Genomic DNA, 20,735 nt, shown 5'->3' on the forward strand with positions numbered 1-20,735 from the left:
ACATTTTATACGGTTTAATGTTCCACAGTGTGTGTTAAAAGTTATACTGAATTTCTTAATATTAAAATAACAGTATTTATATTTCTGAGAGAATAGAGAAAGGTTTTTTGTTTTGTTTTAAAACAAGCTTGGAGGTCTTAGATAACACAGTTGCGACTGGTAATGACAACATGAAACAAACGTATGCTAAACACACGAACACATTTTATATTACCCCTTTAGAACTCTAGAAATTATACAAACCCTACAAAATGCCCCTCCCAACCCCTGTTGGACAGCAATACAATTATCTGTCTCAATTCAGAATTCACATCACTCATTACAATACATAATAGTTCAGTTTTAAAAAATGCAATAAAACCAGACAGCCAAGATACAACAAATTAGAAGTAAAACATTAAATGAATTTACACATTTAAGAATACTTAAATACTGCTTTAAAATTTTAAAAGAATTTGTTACAGACCACCTAAGACTTCCAAGCCACTTTCTGTTGCAACAGAAAAAACTGCAAATAAAAGGACACAAAACAAAACCAAACAAACCCGAAACCATCGTGTTGAAATGTCGCAGCTCTGAGGCCCGTTCCGGCGCCTGACTTTGTAGGTATTGCTCCAAGAAGAACCCCAGAGCTTATACATTTGAAATAACGAAAATAATGAAACAAAATGATCAGCAATTTTAGTAACTAATTTTCCTGATTTTAGAAAATTCCGTTAATCTAAATATAGTGTTTCACAGAACAAAACAATGGTTCTTCATCAAAAGGTTTGCAAATGTAAAACCTCTGTTACAAACAGGTTTTCTTTGACAATGATTTTGAGGGAAAGTTGGCCACGAGGACACTGTCCTACTGCTCCTGTGGGCGGAAGGGAAGAGGAATTAGTCTGTGATGGCAGGTTCTCAGGTCTGTGTGCCAGTGAGGAGGTGACAGGTCACCCTCTCCCCTCTGGCGCCATGCTGGCACCGACACACACGGACAGGGCCGTATCCCAGCACCTCCCCTGGGTCTCGCGTCACGGGAGCTGGGCCAGTTAAAACCTCTGCTGCAGAGGAGGTCTTGGGCTCCTCTGCTAGGGACTCGGGGCAGGGAAGAGCGGACAGTGTGAGCCGCTGTCGCCACCAGCCCTGACACCTGTTTCCCCAGGACCAGACCCAGACGGCCAATTTGGCAGTGAGTGGCCTAACCAGCTGAGTCCAGGGCCAGGAGGTAACTGAAATGTTATCCATGAGGACCTGACTGGCATCAGGTGGGAAATGTGCCCTGTGGGAACATTTAGACGTCTTCCCTTCTTTAACAAGAAATCAGTTTTGGCCTCTGAACAGAACCCTCTAGGTTGTGCGCAGAAGAGGAAAGTTGGGCTCCGCCCCACTGCCCTCTCCCTGCCTCCTGCTGCTGCCAGGGCATGGCTGACGGCCTGGCCACTCCACCCTGCTCGAGAGCAGCCGCTGGAGCGCACCCTCTGCACATGTTCCTTTACAGTTAGGGAAACTGAGGCTTAGAGGAAGACAGAGACTACTAATCAGCCCTGAGGTCTGGGGCCCGGACTTGAGAAAAGATCAGGCACTTCCTTGCAGGGGCTGCACCACCAATCCTCCCACTTGGCCTACACTCTTCTTCTCTGGAGCGAGGAGGGACAGAGGGGCTGGAGCCAGGCTCTCAGCAGATGCAGCCTCGCTGAGGAGCTACGGGGCCCAGAGGCTCCTCCTAGCCCAGTGCTCTCATCCTGGGGTCAGCAAACACAGGCTTGGGAACAGGGGCTTGGGGCTAGGGAGTGGCTGCGGTGCTGGTGATTAGCTACAGACCTGGCTGTGGGCCTGTGCCTGCCCTAACGTCTGTCCGTAGAAAGCGACCTGCTGTCTGTAATATTCTGCCCAGGCCATTGTGTAGTCCGGTGGGGAGCTGGTCTGAGGAGCAGCACTGGCGGCGTGACCTGGTTGACAAAGGAGGAAACAGGTTATCGGGAGCAGGGGCGCACTAGGCAGGGCCCTTCCCAAAGGCCCTGGGCATCTGCTCTCCTTCCGGACGGCTGGAAGGCAGGGAGGTCTGGGAGGTGGTGCAGTGAGGCTGGTGCTGCAGGAGTGCTTGCTCCAAAAGGTGCGGTTAGCCTTTTGTTGCCCGGCCCCTGCTATGCCTGTGAAGACCAATTCTCACATCTGCCTTCTCTCTGCGGAAGCGCATTCTCTGCATCTGCCTGCCTGCCCCTTCAGCTCCCAGGGCCCCGTGACAGAGACAGAAGGCATGATTCTGGGTTGGGGTGGGGGGAGAAGGGGAGTGCCTAGCTTGGGTGCCTGTGATAGTGTCCAAATCCTGTAAACAGCTTGAACACAGGCCCAGGTGTGTCTGGGAATCGGGATTTGGGGAAGACTGGGCAGCTGAACTCACACCAGGTCCCCTGGTGACCGTGACTGAACACCCTCACCTCCAACCCCTAGAAGGGCCATGAACCCGGCAATGATTCCAACACCAGGGGGACCACTTCTCTGGTGGCCTTCAACCCGATCTCTTCCAACCAGCAAGAAACATCCTCCAAACGCAAGGCACGTGAGATACCTCTTTCAACAAATCCCCAACCCTCCCGTCTAGTAATGGTGGAATATACGCAGAGTCTGGCACTAACTTTAGATGACTCCCCAGAGACCTCTGGCTTGCTGGGTCCCTCGCCCTGCTCTGAAGGCTGGTTTCATTTCTGGTAGTTAGAAAACCGACCTGCTTAAGAGAAACTAAGCACCCAGCTTCAATGTCCAGGTAAGGCCTCCTTCCCCGAGTGTCACCACCTTTCCTCATCTGCCCTGAAGCACCGAGACAGAGAACAAGACGCCCGGTCGGTCTGTTTGCTGGCCAGGTGGCACCCAACCCGAATCTTTCAGTCCCTAAGGAGACCAGATGCCACTGAGCCCACACTTCCAGGTGCCACGCCTACCTCGAAGTCCTTTGGAGCCCAGCAGGGGGAGAACAAAGAGGAGGGGATGGCAGGCCTGTGCTGGGTCGCAGGGCAGCCTGTGGTCACTAACTGACTATGCCTGGACTCCTGACAGAGAGAAGCAGGCAGGCACAGGGGTGGAGGACGAAGGCAAATAATGAGATCAAGCCACACGGGGAAGGCATCAGGGAAAAAAGAGGTGACAGCGAGCCTTGGACTCTGAAGTCTCTGGGCTAGAGGGGACTGTGCTGCCGGGAGCCACAGGTTAGGAGGGCCGGGCACTCACTCTGTTTTTTGTAATAGTCTTCCCAGGCCTTGCTGTAGTTGGGCTGGCTGCTCTGCGGCTGGCTCTGCTGGCCTGTGCGAAGAACACAAAAGCAGTCAGGCCTTCCGGGCTCCTCACAGCCTCGGCCCCAGCCCGCCAACTGCAGGCCCTGCCCTGCACTCCTCCACCCTCGCTCCTGGCCACACACAGCTCCACAGCCCTGCCTGGGAAGGAGGTGGCAGCTGGCAGGGCTGGGAGGGGTGTAACTAAGATCACTGTAAGGGCGGGGCTGGGCACACCGGCTGCCCCTCACAGGGCAACTAGCAAGGCTAGCTTGACCCTCTTCAGATGGAGACACGAGCTGTGGGTCCACAGACGGGGACTTAAGGGCCACAGCTACTGTTGTTTTGAGGCTCCCCAGTCAGCCTTCCAAAGGACAAAGACTCCAGAGGCTGCTGACCACTCTTCGTGTGGCCCTCTGTTCAAGATCTGGGGGCTGTGCCTCTGGACCAGCGGAAGTGGAGGGGCCACGGGGCGCAGGGGTGGGCAGCACCCGTGGGCTCCTGGACCCTATCCAGCCTCAGGCTGTGCTGGGGTAGGGCAGAGGGAAAGGGGATGCATGTGTTGGGGTGGTCCAGCCCTTCTCTTCCGTGCAGGACCCTGGGTTCACCCTCTAAGCTGTGTGGACAATGAAGACTGGGAGTGGCAGAGAAACAGCCGGCGCCCGGAAACACAGCCTCAGCACCGCGCCAGGCACAAGACAGGGTTCAAAGACTTGACCACTGCAGTGGGTCAGGACCTTTCCTTCTGCCCAGGCTGGGGCTGGCTCAGGAGTCCACCTGCCAAGGCCCACAGAAGACCCCCTCACTGTCTTGTCTCCTGTGAGGATTGTAGCCCGAAGCAGGCAGGAAGGGCAAACCACTGCAGAGTGCGCGCAGCCAAATGCTTTCTCCACTGGTCCACTTCACTGCAGGCTGAGGAGCAGTGTGGGGAAGCAGCAAGCAGCGGGAGGAAGAAGGGAAGGAGATGCTCCGCTTCCTCCCACAGGGGCAGGGCGAAGGAGGGACACAGGCAGCAAACACTCTTCCCTCTGACACAGAGGGCGCCAGCAAGCAGGACTTCACTGCCAAACAGTATTTCACCAACCCAAACCGGTTCTCAACTGCAAAACCCCAGAGTAAACAAACGGGCCAAGCTCAACAGCATGAGATGAAGGCTGCCCAAGGGTGGCAAGACCATTGGGCGCCTCCTGCGCTCTCCCTTCCTCAGCCCAACAGGCCTCTGCCAGTTCCACCCGCCAGGGGGCCGTTTGCCCTGAAGGCCTCCCAGGCCTCAGTGTCTCCAGTCAATCCTGGCCACCTTGCTGCCTGGAGGATTCTCTCAGACCAGAACAGCACCCAAAGGCCCTGGCACTGTGAGTGCAGCTCCCACTGAGACGTGAAGAGTCAAGGAAAGGAAACAGGGTCAGCCCCCGTGGTCAAGCATGCAGAGAGAAAGGGAATGGTGGCATCTGGGTGCTGTGTGGGTGCTCACTGCGGTGTTCTATGATGTTTGAAATGCTTCATAATAAGATACTGGGGAAAAAAGGGAAGAAACACAACCATACAATTTCAGAGCATGCAAGTGCTTTAGAATTCAAACCCAAACCCTTGATTTTACATGTGACAGAAGTGGAGCTCCAGAGAAGGCAGGGCGTGCCTAAGGCCACACAGCACTGGCCTCAGGACTCTGTGTAAGGCTAAAGTGGCAGAACCCCAGAAAGGGGGCTTAGGCCCTCCGAGCCAGGCTGTCAGGCGGGGCCTGCGGCCTGGGTGCTGTCAGAATCTGCAGACACTGAAGAAGCCTTTCCAAACACAGGACAGAAACTCCAGATGGGTCAAGAGAACCTGGATCGTACTAAGGTAAGCGTTCTGCTTTGCTTTGTGAAGGCCATGCCAGAGGAGCTACACCAGCTCTGAAACCCAACAGTGGTTCCTGAAGCGGCTGTGGGGACAGAGTGGGCTGGGTTTGATTCCCACCCGGACTTTCTCCTTCATAACCAGTCTCCCTGGAGAGGCGGGATGCAGCAGAGGTCATTCCCTAGCTGTCTGCTTCTGAAAAGTTCAGGAGATGAAAGCCTGAGAGGGGAGACGAAGGCAGCCAGGAGCCAGCCCCCACAGGGAGTGGAGAAGAGGAAGAGCAGAAGCTGGCTCAACCTATACCCACAGCCCATCCATGCATGGGGAACAACAGTGACAGAGGCCCAGAGCTCTGAGGAGGACAGGTGGGCCAAGAGGGCCAGCCCAGAGTCCCCAGTCCACCTGAGGTTTGTGCAGTTTCCCTCTGGGCCTTTCTCTGAGCATGCGCAACCCCCGGGACAGGCCTACAGGAAGCCCCAAGCCCCACCCAGAGGGCTCCTTGTCATTTGGGGAGGGGCATCCTGGGCCTGCTGGCTGAGTTGAGTGGGGGCGTTTTGGCCCCAGGACTTCTGTGGACCCCAGCCTTTCTGGAGGGCATGCACTCCCCACCCCGAGTCACTTACTTGGGACCTGCTGTGTGGGCTGCTGCCACGCCTGGTAGGTGCTGCCCCAGCCCTGGGTCAGAAAGGCCGGAGGACCACTGTGGATGACAAGAGAGTCACTCATTCCTATAGAGGGCAGGTCACCCCTGTCGTCTCCCTCTTCACTGCTCACCTCCCTCACCCCAGCCAAGCACCACTGGACCCCTGCCTGTCAGCAGTAGTCAAGTGATCACCCTAGTCCCGTCTATCCCCAGCTGAATCACAGCAGGTCACCTACCTCACGGGGGTGCTGTGGGGGTTCCCGTTCACCTTGGCAGCCATGTTTGGGAAGCACCCGGAGCTCCTCGGAGGAAAGGTACTGGGAAAAGGTGAAAGAAACAACAGAATGAGCGCCTCACATGGAGGGCTTGGCCCCTTCCCCCAGCCACAGGGCACCGAGGGGGCGGTCGGGATGGAAGACCCTCTGCCCTCTGGGAGACTCCCATCCCATTGCGGAGGTCAGTGAGTGATAGGCTGGAGGGACCACTGGTGAGATGAAAAGAAACGAGTCCTGCCCACGCCCAGAACTTCAGGCCTTGGCTGGCACTCCCTAGAAGCAGCTGGAAAGGACAGGGGATCTCTTGGGAGCGAGTGAATTCTCCCGGGCAAGACTGATGCAAAAGACTCACTTTTGATGAGGTGGGGCAGGTGGCTGGCTGAAGGGACTCTGTCCGAAGGCTCCAGGTGCTCCGAGATTGGTCCCCTGTGGGGGCACAGAGGGAGCTCTCACCCGCTGTTGGCTGCACACCTCTGTCCTCTGCCCAGGCCCGCCCCGAGGCAAAGCCCAGCTATTGGGGGGATGGAGTCGAGTGAAGTCAGGACACCTACGCACTCATACTAGCCTTCCTTCCCACAGCAGGCTGCACTGCAGAAATGGCTTCTGCCCTCCAACGACCAATTCCACCACACAGCCAGTCCTGGCACCACCACAACTGCCCTGGTATATCACCCTGGGGGTAGGGACCAACCTGCTTGACTCTCCCGTCAACTTAGGCTGGCCCAAGGCTCTTTCTGCCATTCTACGTCCCCATTGAGGTGAGCAGTGGCCCATCTGTCCTCCATCAACACTCCCTTTCTTTATCTGCCTTGAGGTGCCTGAAACTAAAGCCAGAGTCAATGAAAGCTGCCTGCTGGGCTGGCCGCCAGGGCAATGCCAGCGGAGTCCCGGGGCAGCGCTGGGGGGAGGCTGCTGCCCCAGCTGCTCATCTAAGCCTGCAGGAGAACCGCTCTGGGGCCTCGGCTGCTGCGGCCTTGGTGAGTCCTGCCAGGCTTCCTTCATTGCTTCTGGGCCTGGCTCTGGCACTCCCTGGGTCTCCGACCCTCCCCTTTGGCAAAGCAGGAAGGGGCTTGCCCTCATGTGATGTGAGAACCCACAGGCACAAGCAGCGCAAGGTTGCGGGAAAAGCTGGTACCTTGGACATCCAAAAGAAAACAGCTATGAGTAAGCCAGGTAGGGGAAGGACCTTGTACGTACGCCAACTTTCTCATCTATGAGCTGCCTGGCCACCTCGATCTGCTGGGGAACCCCCCTGATGGTGAATCTCCGCAGGTTGGGGTCGCTGTTGGGAGGGGGGTTCCTCTGAAGCTCCACGTGCGCCCCTGACTGCTGGTTGATGCTTTTGATGTTCTCACCCCCTGCGGACAGCAGAACACAAACCGAAGAGTAAGCAGCTACTGTGGCAACCCAAGGCTCTGGGGCACTTGGCTCCAGAAGAGGACTCGGGGGGATTTTGTGCACGTCGGCACTTGTCCTGACAGTAGAGAAGTACTCTCTATTTACTCCAAAGTGGTTGTAACTAAACCCAGGGCTCTCTCACTTGCAAAACTAGCTATTTGGAGTGAAGCTGGACTTCCTCTCAAAGCCAAGCTGAGGCCACAGATGCCATGTGAAACCTCCATGTGGAGGCCCTGAGTGGCCCAGTGACCAGGTCTGGCTGAGGCCCATGGGTCTACACCATGGAGCTCACCCCTGGGGGCCAGCTGTGGGGCTCCCGCCCAGCCAGGGATGGCACTGCCCTTCTTAGCACAAGAATGGTGAGCCAAGGGCCCCTCCATGACAATGGGGCCTTCAGCCTGGCTGTGGGCAACTGTCTCCATAGGCCTAACAGACCACAGGCCCAAACATGCCTGGAGCCCGCTCAGGCCTTCAGTATCCCACCCTGTCACTTCTCAAGTTCCTGCCTCCTCCATGGGGTGGCGGGTCTAGCCAGGCAGTGCAAGGATGGGGTGGAGGCCACAGAGACCTGGGTGGAGCAGGGCTAATGAAAATTCAGTTGGTCTCTTTCAAAAACCTGTGAGAGTCTCAGTCTCTTAATGAAATTTGCGTAATAAAAGCTCCAGCAGTGTAACAATAGTTGGATTCTTCTGAAATTCACAGAACTTGCAGATCTGCTCTGCTCAACTCCGTGGGGGACAGAGGGTTGCTAGGAGGAGCCAGACTACAAGGGTAACTTGGAGCACAGAGTTTGGAAAAGTGGAGAAAAAGGTAATCTGCTCCAAAGCTGGTATAGGGCAGCAGCGAGGCCCGGTGATCAAAAGCAAAGGCCAGGGGCCAGTGTCGGCCCCCCCTCTGCCCACAGTCAAAACAGGCCCTAAATGCCATGTGCCACCTCACCAAGACACCGTCCACAATCCACCAAACACTCCAAGCTTCCCTCCACCCACTGCCAGAAAAGCCCTGTCTCAACAGCCTATCAGGCCAGTCGGGAGGGAGGGGCTAACGGCAGACACAAGCTGCATCTTGCCAGGACTCTATAGGGGTCAAGGAATGAAGAAGGAGACTTCAGGTGGTCCTTACTGAAGGCAGAGCGGGGGCAGCCCTTACAGGGGAGAAAAGACGCCGGGAGACATGGCATGCAGATAAGGTCACATGCAGAAGAGGTTAATTTTAGGGCGGTTTTAAATTTAAAAAACCAACAAAACCAAATGTTGTGCCTGTGATTTCCTTAAAGTCCTGCTGGAGATTCAGAAAAGCATCCCTGCATTTTCTATCCTGGCCAGACCCGCCTGTCTGGGGGACACACCGGGCCAACGCCCACAGCTCTGATTTCCTCTGGGCCGGTGCAAGCCCCTCCTAGGTGACCTTTACCTCTGCCTTTTACTCAGAGGCCATGGATTTTATCTTCTCTGCGCCATGAAAAGCGGGCTCCTAGGCAATGGTTTTTGGAGAGCAATAAAGAATAGAGACTTGGCCAGGTGCAGTGGCTCACGCCTGTAATCCCAGCACTTTGGGAAGCCAAGGCGGGCGGATCGCCTGAGATTGGGAGTTCGAGACCAGCCTGACCAACAGGGAGAAACCCCGTCTCTACTAAAAATGCAAAATTAGCTGGGTGTGGTGGCGCATGCCAGTAATCCAAGCTATTTGGGAGGCTGAGGCAGTAGAATCGCTTTAACCCAGGAGGCGGAGGTTGTGGTGAGCCGAGATCACGCCACTGCACTCCAGCCTGGACAGTAAGAGTGAAACTCCTCTCAAAAAATAAAAATAATAATAAAATAAAAAAGAATAGAAACTAAAATGCAGGCCATTTCCCCAGGCACACCTAAGATTCGAGGGAACCCTACTAGCCTCCACCCAGATCCACTTGGTCTGGAGGCAAAAGCACAAGGACGTGAGTGTCTGCGACTGAGAACCTTGCGGTCCCCAGACAGCTGAGGCCCCAGCCCTCCCCACTGGGCCCTGGGACCCTCGTCCCCAGGCCTTGGGAACATGCTAATAAGGTGAGGAGGCACCACAAAACCTTGCGGGGCCGGAAGGAGTTAATTTAAGTTCATCTTCTTTCAAAATGAGGTCACTAGCTTGGCACATGGTGGCTGTCTATAGACTCATTCAGCAGCCCGCTCCATTCTTCTACCTGATGGGGGGCAGAAGCGCCCCACCAGTGGCCCCCCGGCTGGACGTGAAATCGTAAAGCAATTAATCAAACCTGCTAAAAGGCCTGGCTGACAAGAGCAGGCTGGCTGCACTATCTGTCAATGTTGCTGTGTTTATCATGGAAATCCAGCAGGGGCCAGGGAGGCTCTGTGTCTGCCCAGGCCAGAGGCCAAGGAAAGTTGGGCCTGACTGCGTGGGGCTCCTCTCTCCCTTACCCAGGCGCGCCCATCTCAAGGAATAGAGATGCCTCACATGGGCCCTGAGGGGGTGTGGGGCTGTGTGTGTGTGTGTGTGTGTGTGTGTATGTGTGTGTGTGTGTGTGAGACACAGGAAGATCCTCCCACATCCGAGACGCTTATTAGGCTTCTTTAGGCTGCTATTCAAGCGTGGGACACAGACCAGTTACTGCTTCGTTCTCATCACTGTTTTCTAGGAATCACTCAGGATCACTTTGTGAAGGACCAACTACAAGGGCTTACTGTGAGAACTTGTCATGGTGAGGCAACAACGCTCAGTCAGGGTTTAGAGGCACAAGCAAATGAAAACTTCGCTGACAAAATGGTTTGCAAAAGGCCAAGAAATCTAGATCTAGCTAATCCTCAACCTACAGGCATCAACTAGTTGCAGTCTCACAGCGGCCAGGCTGGCGGTCTGGGCAGTGTGAGGCTTCTGGCAGCATCTGGTGCAGCCTGCGCTATCCCCAAAACACTCACCAGCCCGCACACCTGTCGGCAAATGAACACAAACCCATATTGTTTCTACCAACTCTGAGTGGTTCAGCATCTAAAAGACAACACAGTTTCTTGCATTTTGCAAGAGCATAAAGCCCACAGTGTCCGTGAGCAGGGACAAGGGCAGCTCCTGGGACGTGAGTGTGGGGGGCTCCCACCTGCCCAGCTCTGGAAGTCTGCTGGTGAAGCATCCCCAAGTCCTGCCTATCCAATACGAGTGCCCCTCAAGCAGCTAAGAGATATTTGGTGATCAAAAAAATCTGAGAAACTCTGGAGAGACGACTGTCCTCTCCACATGCTGTCAAATACCTAATGAAGGCAAATATGAACCCCAGCGACAACGGAGGCCCCCGCGGGCAGTGAGGCCTGGCTTAGAGCCCCCCCGGAAGCCGAGCCCGCTGCCATACTGGGAAAGGCCCCACAGCCTCAGCCCTGGTCTCAGTAGCCTTTCTGGGTCCCAGGGCCAGCCAAGATGAACTGCTGCCATTGGCTGAGAAATATGGCTGCTCTCTCCCGGTTCTCAGTGAAGGACAGGAAGGAGCTACAGTAGCCATGAATGAGGGTTTCTTCCTAATGTTCTCCAAAATGCCCAGAAAAAACTAACAAATCAATGTTTATTTCCCTCCACAGAGTCCGGGACTCACAGTGAGTATGCAGAAAGGATAAAAACCATTTTCACATGTTGTGCGGATCAAGACCAAATACTCAAACCTGGTAAGGGAAAGAAGTGACACAGTCGAGAAGGGATTTTCACTGAGGATATTGTCTCAACCGTCCCTCTAAGTTCCTTCGAGGTGAGTTAATTACCCATCAGTCGACTGACAAAGAGCCCCCATCTTGCACAGGGTATCTTTTCACCAAGCTAAGCTGCCCTCAACAGGCAGAGGGTTTTACTGCTGTCTTCTTCATATTCACAGGAAAACATTCACTTTGCCCCTCACAACAGGCCCGTCAGCAGCCTCAGAGAACCATGCCAAGCAGGGTTCAGCAGCCCCAGCCTGCAGCAGCAAAGGGACTTCACCAAAGGTTCTGGAGGCCCGCTGACCTGCCTTCCCTCAAGCCAAACAGCTGAAGGGGGATGTGAAACCCCAGCTGCCTCTTACCTTTGCCTATGACAAGGCCACACTTATCGGCTGGCACCGTGTATGTTATCTCCTGGACGCCACCAGGGGCTCCCACGCTCCAGTCGCCACGGCCACGACCTCTTCCTCTGGCTGCTGCCAGGCCTCCAAAGCCGTCTCTTTCCTGGAAAGATCACAGAGCTCTAGTGACCTCTGCCACTGCCACAGCACCACTGCTCCTCTTCTCCAGGGAGGAGGTTAAGTGACAGGATGCAATCAATGCTACCCATGAGAACCTAGCACCTTTCCACACTTCCCATTCTGAAGGGCTCTTTCAAGCCAGTATTGACACCAATCACGGGTGTATCCGGTGAGGGCCTGTGCAGACAAACACGCATGGTTACATAAACAGCTCCAATGTACCCAACAGAAACAGGCAGATACAAACTCCAAGGCTGAAGCCCAGCGGCCTTTCTCCCTGGAGCTTTCCTCACTGGGCCCCAATCTACAGGCATCAAGAGCTGGTTTTTCCCCTGCAGCTGAGGCCCCTCTTTTCCATGGCAGACACATACTAGGCCTGTGGGAAGCCAGGTGTGCAGAGCCTGCTGACCCTCCCCGACCGGGCACTGCTGAGCCACACCACCTGGCACTCCAATCAGCAAGAAGGATAAATGGATTTTATTCAGTTTTAGAAAACTTCTTGGTTGTTGTGCCCCCAAGCAGCAGCAGCAACAGGTTCGAGGGTGACCATTTGGGGCTACTTTGGAAGGGAGGAACAGAGGGAACCGGCCAGGGCCTCCTCCCCATGTGGAGCTGGAGAAGTCTCTGAATCATTCTCCCACTGTTCACCCAGCAGAGAGAAAAACCTAAATCTAACAGCTGACAGAGGAGAACCCTTTCATTCAGACGGCAGCAAGTCTCATTGCAGCTGCTGTCCGCTGAGTCATTTTGGAGCTGCAGTATTTAAACTCTCTTAAATGTGGAGGGTGAACCTGGTCAAACTAAGAGCTATTACATGGCACAGACTTTTCAACACACTGAAGAAATGCTGGGCAAAACCTGCTCATGTTGATTAAGAGTAAACTGAACGTTTACTCAGAATCTAAACCAGCAGAAAACGGAGACAACTGGAGTGCTCTTCCCCCGCACTCTGCTTTTATGAGAGACAACTGCCAAGTAAACAAGGCAATTTTAGGAATTTATGTTCCACACAAGCACACGAGCGCACAGTCAACTTTCTGGGCATGCCACGGATCTCAAGGAAAAGGTTTTCTCCCAAACATCTTACAGCCTCTGCAGCACAAGGTTCATAAACTCTTTTTTTTTCTTTTTTGAGAGATTTTTGCTCTTGTTGGCTGCTGGAGTGCAATGGCGGGATCCCGGCTCACTGCAACCTCCACCTCCTGGGTTCAAGCGATTCTCCTGCCTCAGCTTCCTGAGTAGCTGAAACTACAGGCATGCGCCACTACACCTGGCTAATTTTGTATTTTTAGTAGGGACAGGTTTCACCATGTTGGTCTTGAACTCCTGACCTCTGGTGATCCACCCGCCTCAGTCTCCTAAAGTGCTAGGATTATAGGCGTGAGCCACCACGTCCAGCTAATTTTGTATTTTCAGTAGAGACAGGGGTTTCACCATGTTGGTCAGGCTGGTCTCGAACTCCTGACCTCAGGTGATCTGCTTGCCTCGGCCTCCCAAAGTGCTGGGATTACAAGAGTGAGCCATTGCGCCTGGCCAAGGTTCATAAACTCTTGCTACAAAAAAAGGATGCCAGAGATCATTTAGAGCAGGGGTGTGCAATCTTTTGCTTCCCTGGGCCACACTGTAAGAAGGCTTGTCTTCGGCCACCCATAAAACACACTAACACTAATGATAGCTGATGAGCTTTTAAAAAAAAAAAAAAAAATCACACAAAAAAATCTCCTAACATTTTAAGAAAGTTTATGAATTTGCATTGGGCTGCATTCAATGCTGTTCCTGGGCTGCGTTGCAGCCCACAGACTGAACAAGCTTGATTTAGTGGCTGTTTTATAAACTTGTCTAATCCTAAGAATTGCCTGGGTCTCTAGTGAAGACCCAAGACCCTCCCCGGGAAATTCTGATTCAGTAGATCTGGGGTGGGGGCCTACACATTTGTAATTTGAGTAAGAACCACCAGATGGCTCTTAGGGCATCACATGGAGAGCACTGCCTGGTACAAAGCACCCCGAGTCTGCTGCTGGGAACACCAGACCCAGAGGTTCAAAGGCTGCTCCAAGGTCACATGACTGATGCCAGAGCTGGGACTATAATTTCCAATCTCTTGCTTTATTCTTCCGTTCTGGTCATTCTCAAATGTGTCCTCAGTCCTACCATCAGCTACAGGGGTTCCTAGCACTGTCACACAGGCTGGCTCACAGTCCAAAGACGTAAATGAAATCAAGTGCATGAAGGCAGCTTTAGGACTTTGGAAGATCCTGACGTGCTTTCTACCACTAAGACGATTTCACTAACATAGTTTAACATGAAATACACTTGATTATTTGAAACTTGGCAACCAATCTCCATGGTATTTCCCCACTTGGTTTAAATAGCCAGAAACTTACTGTGTAAAGGCAATCTAGATGGTGAGGTCAATAAAGGCAGAATAATAATTAATGAGCAGAAAAACCCACCAAGAAGACAGGAAAGAGGCTGATGTAGAGAAACTGCTGGCTTCCCATAATGTGACTTGAGATGCCTCAGGGTGACTCAGCTGCACCGAGAGCCCTGGGTAGCACTTTCCACTTCTGCAGCCCAAACGCTCACACTCCGCAGAGCTGGACCCACCTGGGCTGTAAGAATCAGCTCGCTGATGATGTGCGCTGCGTGCTGACACCGATCCGGAGGGCCCATGACCTGGGCAGCTCTTTCTGGACTAATCCCATCATCTGAGGAGCCAGGTAAGAGACAGGATTAGAAAAAAGCCCAACGTTAGAAGGAAACAAAGATTAATCTGATTCCCAATCAATATTCTTACCCGCGGTGCCAAAAGGGGCAACAGGAATACTGCCAGCTCCAGGGACTCTTTGGGAGTGATGTGGTTGATAGGAAAATGTGTGTAATTATATTGTTTCGCATATTTCAGGTCAATGCTCAATTCTTATGCAATTATAGCCATTTAAAAAATGTATCATTAAAGAACTAAAACAAAACTTGACTTTAAAAAAGCCAAGGGAGTCAGAGCAGAGCTATGGCAATAGCTTCCAGATAATAGCCTGCCATGTTTTCCTCTTTTCAGACCACGTTGAAAATTTTGCCATTAAGGCAAATTTATAAAATTTAAAAATTTGTCCTTTATTCTGAGATGTTTTGTCTTTGTGGTTTAAAATTATCTCCAATAAAATCAAAATGATATATATATATATCTAAATTTTACTTGGCAAAATCAAAAGCTGACATACTACGCATATAGTCCGAGGAGGAAAAAAAAAAAAAAAAAGAAAGGCCTGGAAATCAAAGGTGACTGACATGGATCCAGGGAGGGAAAAGAAAGTTGGGAGAAGAAACAGAGATTGATAATCTGGGAGCAGAATGTTGCAAGGACAAGAAAGGTGAACACACATGAACCAATAACCAAGCTCTTATTTTGTAAGGTGTTTTATCATCCTTTCAACACTAAAGATTTTTGAATCATCAAACCCACCTGGTTTAAACTGAATCCTCACACCAGCATCATTCTGGATCTTTTTGATCATTTCCCCGTTTCTTCCTATTACAATGCCCACAGCAAACCTAGGCACAGATACCTAGGCACAGAGAAACCAAACCTCATCAGAACTTTTCACAAACCTGTCTTTTTAAAGGGCACTTTTTTTCCTTTTTTTTTTTTTTTTTTTTGAGACTGAGTCTCGCTCTGTTGCCCAGCCTGGAGTGCAGCAGCACAATCTCAGCTCACAGTAGCCTCCGCCTCCCGGGTTCCAGTGATTCTCCTACCTCAGCCTCCCGAGTAGCTGAGAAAACAGGCGCAGGCAACTATGCTCGGCTAATTTTTGTATTTTTGGTAGAGATGGGGTTTCACCTTGTTGGCCAGGCTGGTCTTGAACTCCTGACCTCAGGTGATCCGCCCACCTCGGCCTCCCAAAGGGCTGGGATTACAGGTGTGAGCCACTGTGCCTGGCCAGGACACTTTATTTTATTTTTGAGATGCAGTCTCGCTCTGTTGCCCAGGCTGTAGTGGCACGATCTTGGCTCACTGCAATCTCCACCTACCCCAGGTTCAAGCAATTCTCCCTGCCTCAGTCTCCTGAGTAGCTGGGATTATAGGCACCTGCCACCATGCCCGGCTTATTTTTGTATTTTTTAGTAGAGATGGGGTTTCACCATGTTGGGCAGGCTGATCTTAAATTCCTGACCTCAAGTGATCTGCCTGTCTCAGCCTCCCAAAGTGCTGGGATTATAGACGCGAGCCACCACGCCCGGCCCAGGACACATTTTAACACACAACTTAGTTTTTATTATAGTGCATTACTGGAAATGATATAATAAAGGATATTTTTCCCTTTTAGGAATAACATTGTGGTTGAACTGCATTCTTAACTGTTAAATGCATCCAATTTGAGATTTGATCAAAATAGTTATAAAAATGAATAAACCTTATAGATAAAAGATGAAAAATAGTAATTTTGCCTTCCAATAAACACCATACACACAGTTACCCGGGCTGGACTTGTTACCCAGACTGGGTTACAGTGGCAACTGTAGCTCACTACAGCCTCGCTCTCCTGGGAGGAGTGAGCCTCCCTCCTTAGCCTCTAGAACAACTGGGACTACAGACATGTGCCACATCGGGCTAATTTAAATAATTTTTTTTGTTTTGGTAGAGATGATGTCTGGCTATATTGCCCAGACAGATCTCAACCTCCCGGCCTCAAGTAGTACTCCTGCCTAAGCCTCTCAAAAGCACTGGGATTACAGGCATGAACCACCATGCGTAGCCCTAGTGGTTCTTTAAAGTGTATTTTTTTCCTTCATTTTTCTTTTATTGTGGCTAAAATATACATAATATTTATCACTTAACCACTTGTAAGTATACAATTCAATGACATTACATACATTCACAATGTTGTGTAACCATCACCACTATCCATATCCGTTTCATCATCCCGAGCAACTCTGTATCCATTAAACAATGACTCCTCCTTCCCCCAGCATCTGATAGCTTCTACTGTACTTTCTGCCTCTAGGCATCTGCCTCTTCTAGGTGCCTCAGGTAAATGGAATCGTAGAATATTTGTTCTGTATCCGTCTTATTACAATGAGCATACTGTTTGTAAGGTTCATCCATGTTGTCACACACAACAAAATTTCATTTTCTAGGATAGATTCTGACCCCACTGCAACCTCATCAATAAATACAGGTTGCTGAGTTTGACAGAATCATGATATACATCACCAAGAAATCCTGAACTTTGGTTTTTACCTGGGCAACTGGTTAACCTCTAAAGCAAAGCTTCAAAACCAAGGGAAATGGCCCCATGCCCTGAAATGCAGCCAGCTCCCCTCACTGCAGGCTGATTCTGTTCCAGTCCACCCTCACACCCACCCTAAGAAGCGAGATAATTCTAAAGGTTTTGAGACAAAACTTAACTAACTTGCTCAAGGTTAAAGAGCTAACAGAAGTGTGACCTACAACTTTAATCCTCATCTCATTTGCCTACTAACCTGTAATTTAAGCATACCTCTATACTGCCTCCTCCCATTCGGGAGTTGAAATCACCACGTACACCCCGAAAGTCAGCTTGGTCTTTTTCTCGGATAATCTCTAGTACCATTTCTCTTGCTTGCTGCATAAACACAAACAAAAGCATTATGAGAAAAAATTCCTGAAAATGATACACCACCAGGTGAAATTTCAAGATCAAACCCTCTTAACTTGGGTTTAAAGGCGCTCAGCTTTAGGACAATTCGCTTACTGCTTATGGGACATGTAGGGATGCATATATCAAATTTTAAGTGATGTGTTCTTTACACTGCCCAAATGTCCACACAGGTAAGGGTCCACCTTCTATAAAAAGCCTCAGTTGGGTGAGCACATCTGCGTGTGGTCAGAAATGGATTCCTATCACCCCTAGGTGTTTTAAATTTTAAATCTTTTCTTTCTGATCAATAAAGTGGATTGACCTAGATGTTTCTTGGTGCCATTTCTTTCTAGCAGGAAGGGGTGTCTAAGAGCGCCCACTGAGGGCAGGTCCACGAGACAGAGAACTTTGTCAAGGCTTTACATCACAGAGGCACTCCAGTAAGTTAAAAAGAAAAGGCTGAAAGCTAAATACATTGCTTTAAACAAACAAACAAACAACAACAGCAACAGGGCAAGCCTGTCTCATTTCTATAATCTCCTGGTGAGACTTCCTTGTGGACATCACTCTATCCCAGGCAGACTCAAGTGTCCTTCTCCCCAAAACACACACTTGGTGAGTCTATCGCTGCATGTCGGCCAGCCCGTGCCAGTACCAGCCACACAGGAATCTGTGCTAAAGACCTGCTGTACCTTACAACTCAAGGGAATGTGAGAACTGTGTCTAGGAAGAAACAAAACAAACCCGTCAGCAATTTACATCTTAGGACATTTGGAGAAATCTGGATATGTGCTGGATACCAGATGACGTTTTACAAGGAGAGCTTTCTTAGGCCTGGTTGTTCTTAGGTGATACATGCTTAAGGATTTAGGGGTAGAGTCATAACATCTGCCACTTCAATGATAAAGAAAAACACACACATGCACACACACACAGCAACACGTTAGGCAGGCTGAAGAGGTATATAGGTGCCCTAAATACAGCGGACTCCATCTCCTAAATGAAAAAAAAAAAGTGAAATACAGTTTTAAAATTTAAAAAACACTAAAACCCATTAAGTTAAAACTATTTCCTGCAAATTTATGGGACATTAATGATATATTCTTTGCTTGAGGTTTTCCCTACAAAAGACACCATCAAAGGCTGTGAGAGAGAAAGAAGGCCTCTGAGGGAGGCAGTCAAGAAGCAGGCACTCTGTGGCCTCCCGCAGCCTTCCACAGGCCTGGATCCGACACCACCACAGTGCTGGAGCCCACGGCTGGATGCTGAGCAGGGTGGGGAAAGGCGAGAGGCAATCTGGTTCCTTAAGTGCCCAATTGTTCACACTGAGAGAAGGCCGGGAGCTCTGGAGGAGACAGCACATGAGGACTCTGGCCTGATGGAAGTGAAGGACCGCATCACTGACTGGAGTCCCCAGGCAGAACCATGCCCACCACTGCCCTCACTCCTGTTCTAAAACTGTTATTTTTACAGGTGTACCTTAACCAGCTTAGCTGAAGGACAGGGTTCAGAACTGGGAGAAATATTTTGCCAGGGACTGGAAACGTTCACTCATCAAAACCCCAGTGCTCCTGGAGAAGACCCATTCTTGATGGCGGCCTGGCTCACCGAGGAGCATCACCCTGGAGCTACTCTGAATGTGGCAATGGCAAGACAGGCTGCAGGTGGCAGAAAAAAGTACATCTGTGTTTCACTGAGGACAGACAAAAACCTTACACTCTCTGCCTACTTGAATTCCTGCTACCAGCAAGACATGGAAGGAGAGGACCGCCCCAGGGGATTGAAAACCAAGCCCCTTACTGCTTTCAGCCAGTGGGGCTGTCTCCCATGGCAGCTCGGGGCGCAGGACACTTGCTATGAGGGTGCCCAGGCACTTGGGTGGCTCTGGTACCTGTGCTCACCTCCAACCTCAGCTGAAGGGCTTGCAAAATAAGCCCAGAAGAGAATGAGGAAGTAACAGCCAAGCAGAGCCTGCATCTAAGCTGATCACAGGTCAGCAAATCAAAACTGCACCTGGAAGGATGACACGGGGTAAACAAAACAAAACAAAAAAAACCGCCCTGAGCCGCGCCACCAGCAGAAGCGGGGAACTGTTCTGCAACGCACAGTCCAGAACAGTCACCACCAGCCTCAGGTGTTACTGGGCATTTGAGGTGTGGCCAGTGTACATGAGGAGCTCAGTTTTTATTTAATTTGAGTGAATTTAAATAGCCACAAGTAGCTAAGGCCTCTGGTTTTGGGCAGCACAAACCTAGATTCTTTTCATCACCAAACTTTGTTGAGGAGAGCAGTTTACCTTCAAAAACGGAGCAGCCAGTTTCACAATTACTTGAGGAAGATAAAAGCTCTAGGGTACCACCAAGTGACAGTCCCACAGCCAGGACTCACCCAACCCATGGCTCTTTCCTACCTGTACTTTAAATGCATCTCCAGTGATACGAAGAGGCTTGTCTGCTCCCGTGGGCAACGGGCCATCCTGGATCATGACCATCTTCACTCCTGTCCGCTCCTATGGGGAACACACACCGGCACAGCCCTCACTGTCACGAATAATGCAGGGCAGCACAAAATTGGATCCAGTCACACCTACAATAAGCCCAATTTCCACCTACCACCAGGGACTGCCTTCCAACCTGGGCCATGAAGCTGGCTTCTGTGACAGCAGACATATAGGTTGAGTAAGACCATGTCCAAATGCGAGATGTAAAACCATCTCCTAAAATGATTCCAGTCCCCGGAGTACCTAAGCACTGAGGAGCTACTTTTACTGAATGCCAGGCACTTGGCACACACTCCATCTGACATTATGTGATTAGAACTTTCGTGGAACTGAGAGTCAAGTCCTGCCATCTTTCTACTTTGGCGTGTAACGGCTCTAGGTCCGGAGCTAATGAATGGGGGACCAAAACTTGGAGGCTGGGATCCCAAATGATAAACTCTCAGAATCTACATTAGGATACCATCCTTACAACCGGAACCCAAGGACCGGGTTATGAGATGGCACGCAAGGGAAGCCACAATCCTTTACTTGCAACTGCAAAATCCCTTTTCTGAAAGAAAAGTCTATTTATAATTCATCTGGCAGCAAAACTGAACTCATGTCAATGTATTTTTTGCTTTTCTCTGAGTGTATTATTCTATTTAGCTACAGAAATACGCATTTGATTTCAGGGTACTACCCCAGAACTTGCTGGGAGTGTCAAATTCTGAAACGTGTTTGGTGCCGAGTCTCTCAGACGAGGGATTCTGGCACTAACAGGAGCTAATGCTCATGGAACATTCACTCAGTAACAGGCTCTTACATAAGAAGAAAAGAACAGCTATTATTTCAGCTCCATCACAACAGTGAGGCCTGCACTTGCCCCTTCTGACACACAAAGACCCTGAACCTTCAACAAGTAAATGAGCACATTTAAGATCAATCAATGAGGGAGGAAGAATGCTGGGTCTGAGCCTCTGACTCCAAATACTGCACTTTTATCTGAGATGCTGTCCTCTGATGATAAAAGCAGCCCTCACAGAGCT

At 50.8% G+C, this 20,735-nt stretch overlaps 1 protein-coding gene across 4 annotated transcripts in view; it reads right to left on the reverse strand.

The window, feature by feature from the left end:
• Positions 1 to 212: 212 nt before the first annotated feature.
• Positions 213 to 20,735, reverse strand: part of FUBP3 (far upstream element binding protein 3) — a 62,009-nt gene continuing 41,486 nt past the window's right edge. For 2 of the 4 annotated variants that reach the window (XM_017849939.1, XM_017849941.1), the window contains 12 exons: positions 19,621 to 19,719; positions 17,091 to 17,195; positions 15,056 to 15,158; positions 14,200 to 14,300; positions 11,434 to 11,575; positions 7,203 to 7,363; positions 6,358 to 6,431; positions 5,967 to 6,047; positions 5,711 to 5,787; positions 3,211 to 3,282; positions 1,807 to 1,934; positions 524 to 859 (listed from right to left, as the gene is read on the reverse strand). In XM_017849939.1, coding sequence (XP_017705428.1) covers positions 851 to 859; positions 1,807 to 1,934; positions 3,211 to 3,282; positions 5,711 to 5,787; positions 5,967 to 6,047; positions 6,358 to 6,431; positions 7,203 to 7,363; positions 11,434 to 11,575; positions 14,200 to 14,300; positions 15,056 to 15,158; positions 17,091 to 17,195; positions 19,621 to 19,719 — 1,152 coding nt within the window. In that variant the 3' untranslated portion in view covers positions 524 to 850. Of the gene's footprint in view, positions 860 to 1,806; positions 1,935 to 3,210; positions 3,283 to 5,710; positions 5,788 to 5,966; positions 6,048 to 6,357; positions 6,432 to 7,202; positions 7,364 to 11,433; positions 11,576 to 14,199; positions 14,301 to 15,055; positions 15,159 to 17,090; positions 17,196 to 19,620; positions 19,720 to 20,735 lie in introns of all 4 variants that reach the window. The other 2 variants (XM_017849938.1, XM_017849940.1) reach the window with 2 other exon arrangements.

The sequence above is a fragment of the Rhinopithecus bieti genome, unplaced genomic scaffold (assembly GCF_001698545.2).
Source record: "Rhinopithecus bieti isolate Rb0 unplaced genomic scaffold, ASM169854v2 scaffold_31823, whole genome shotgun sequence".
NCBI classification, from domain to species: Eukaryota; Metazoa; Chordata; class Mammalia; order Primates; family Cercopithecidae; genus Rhinopithecus; species Rhinopithecus bieti.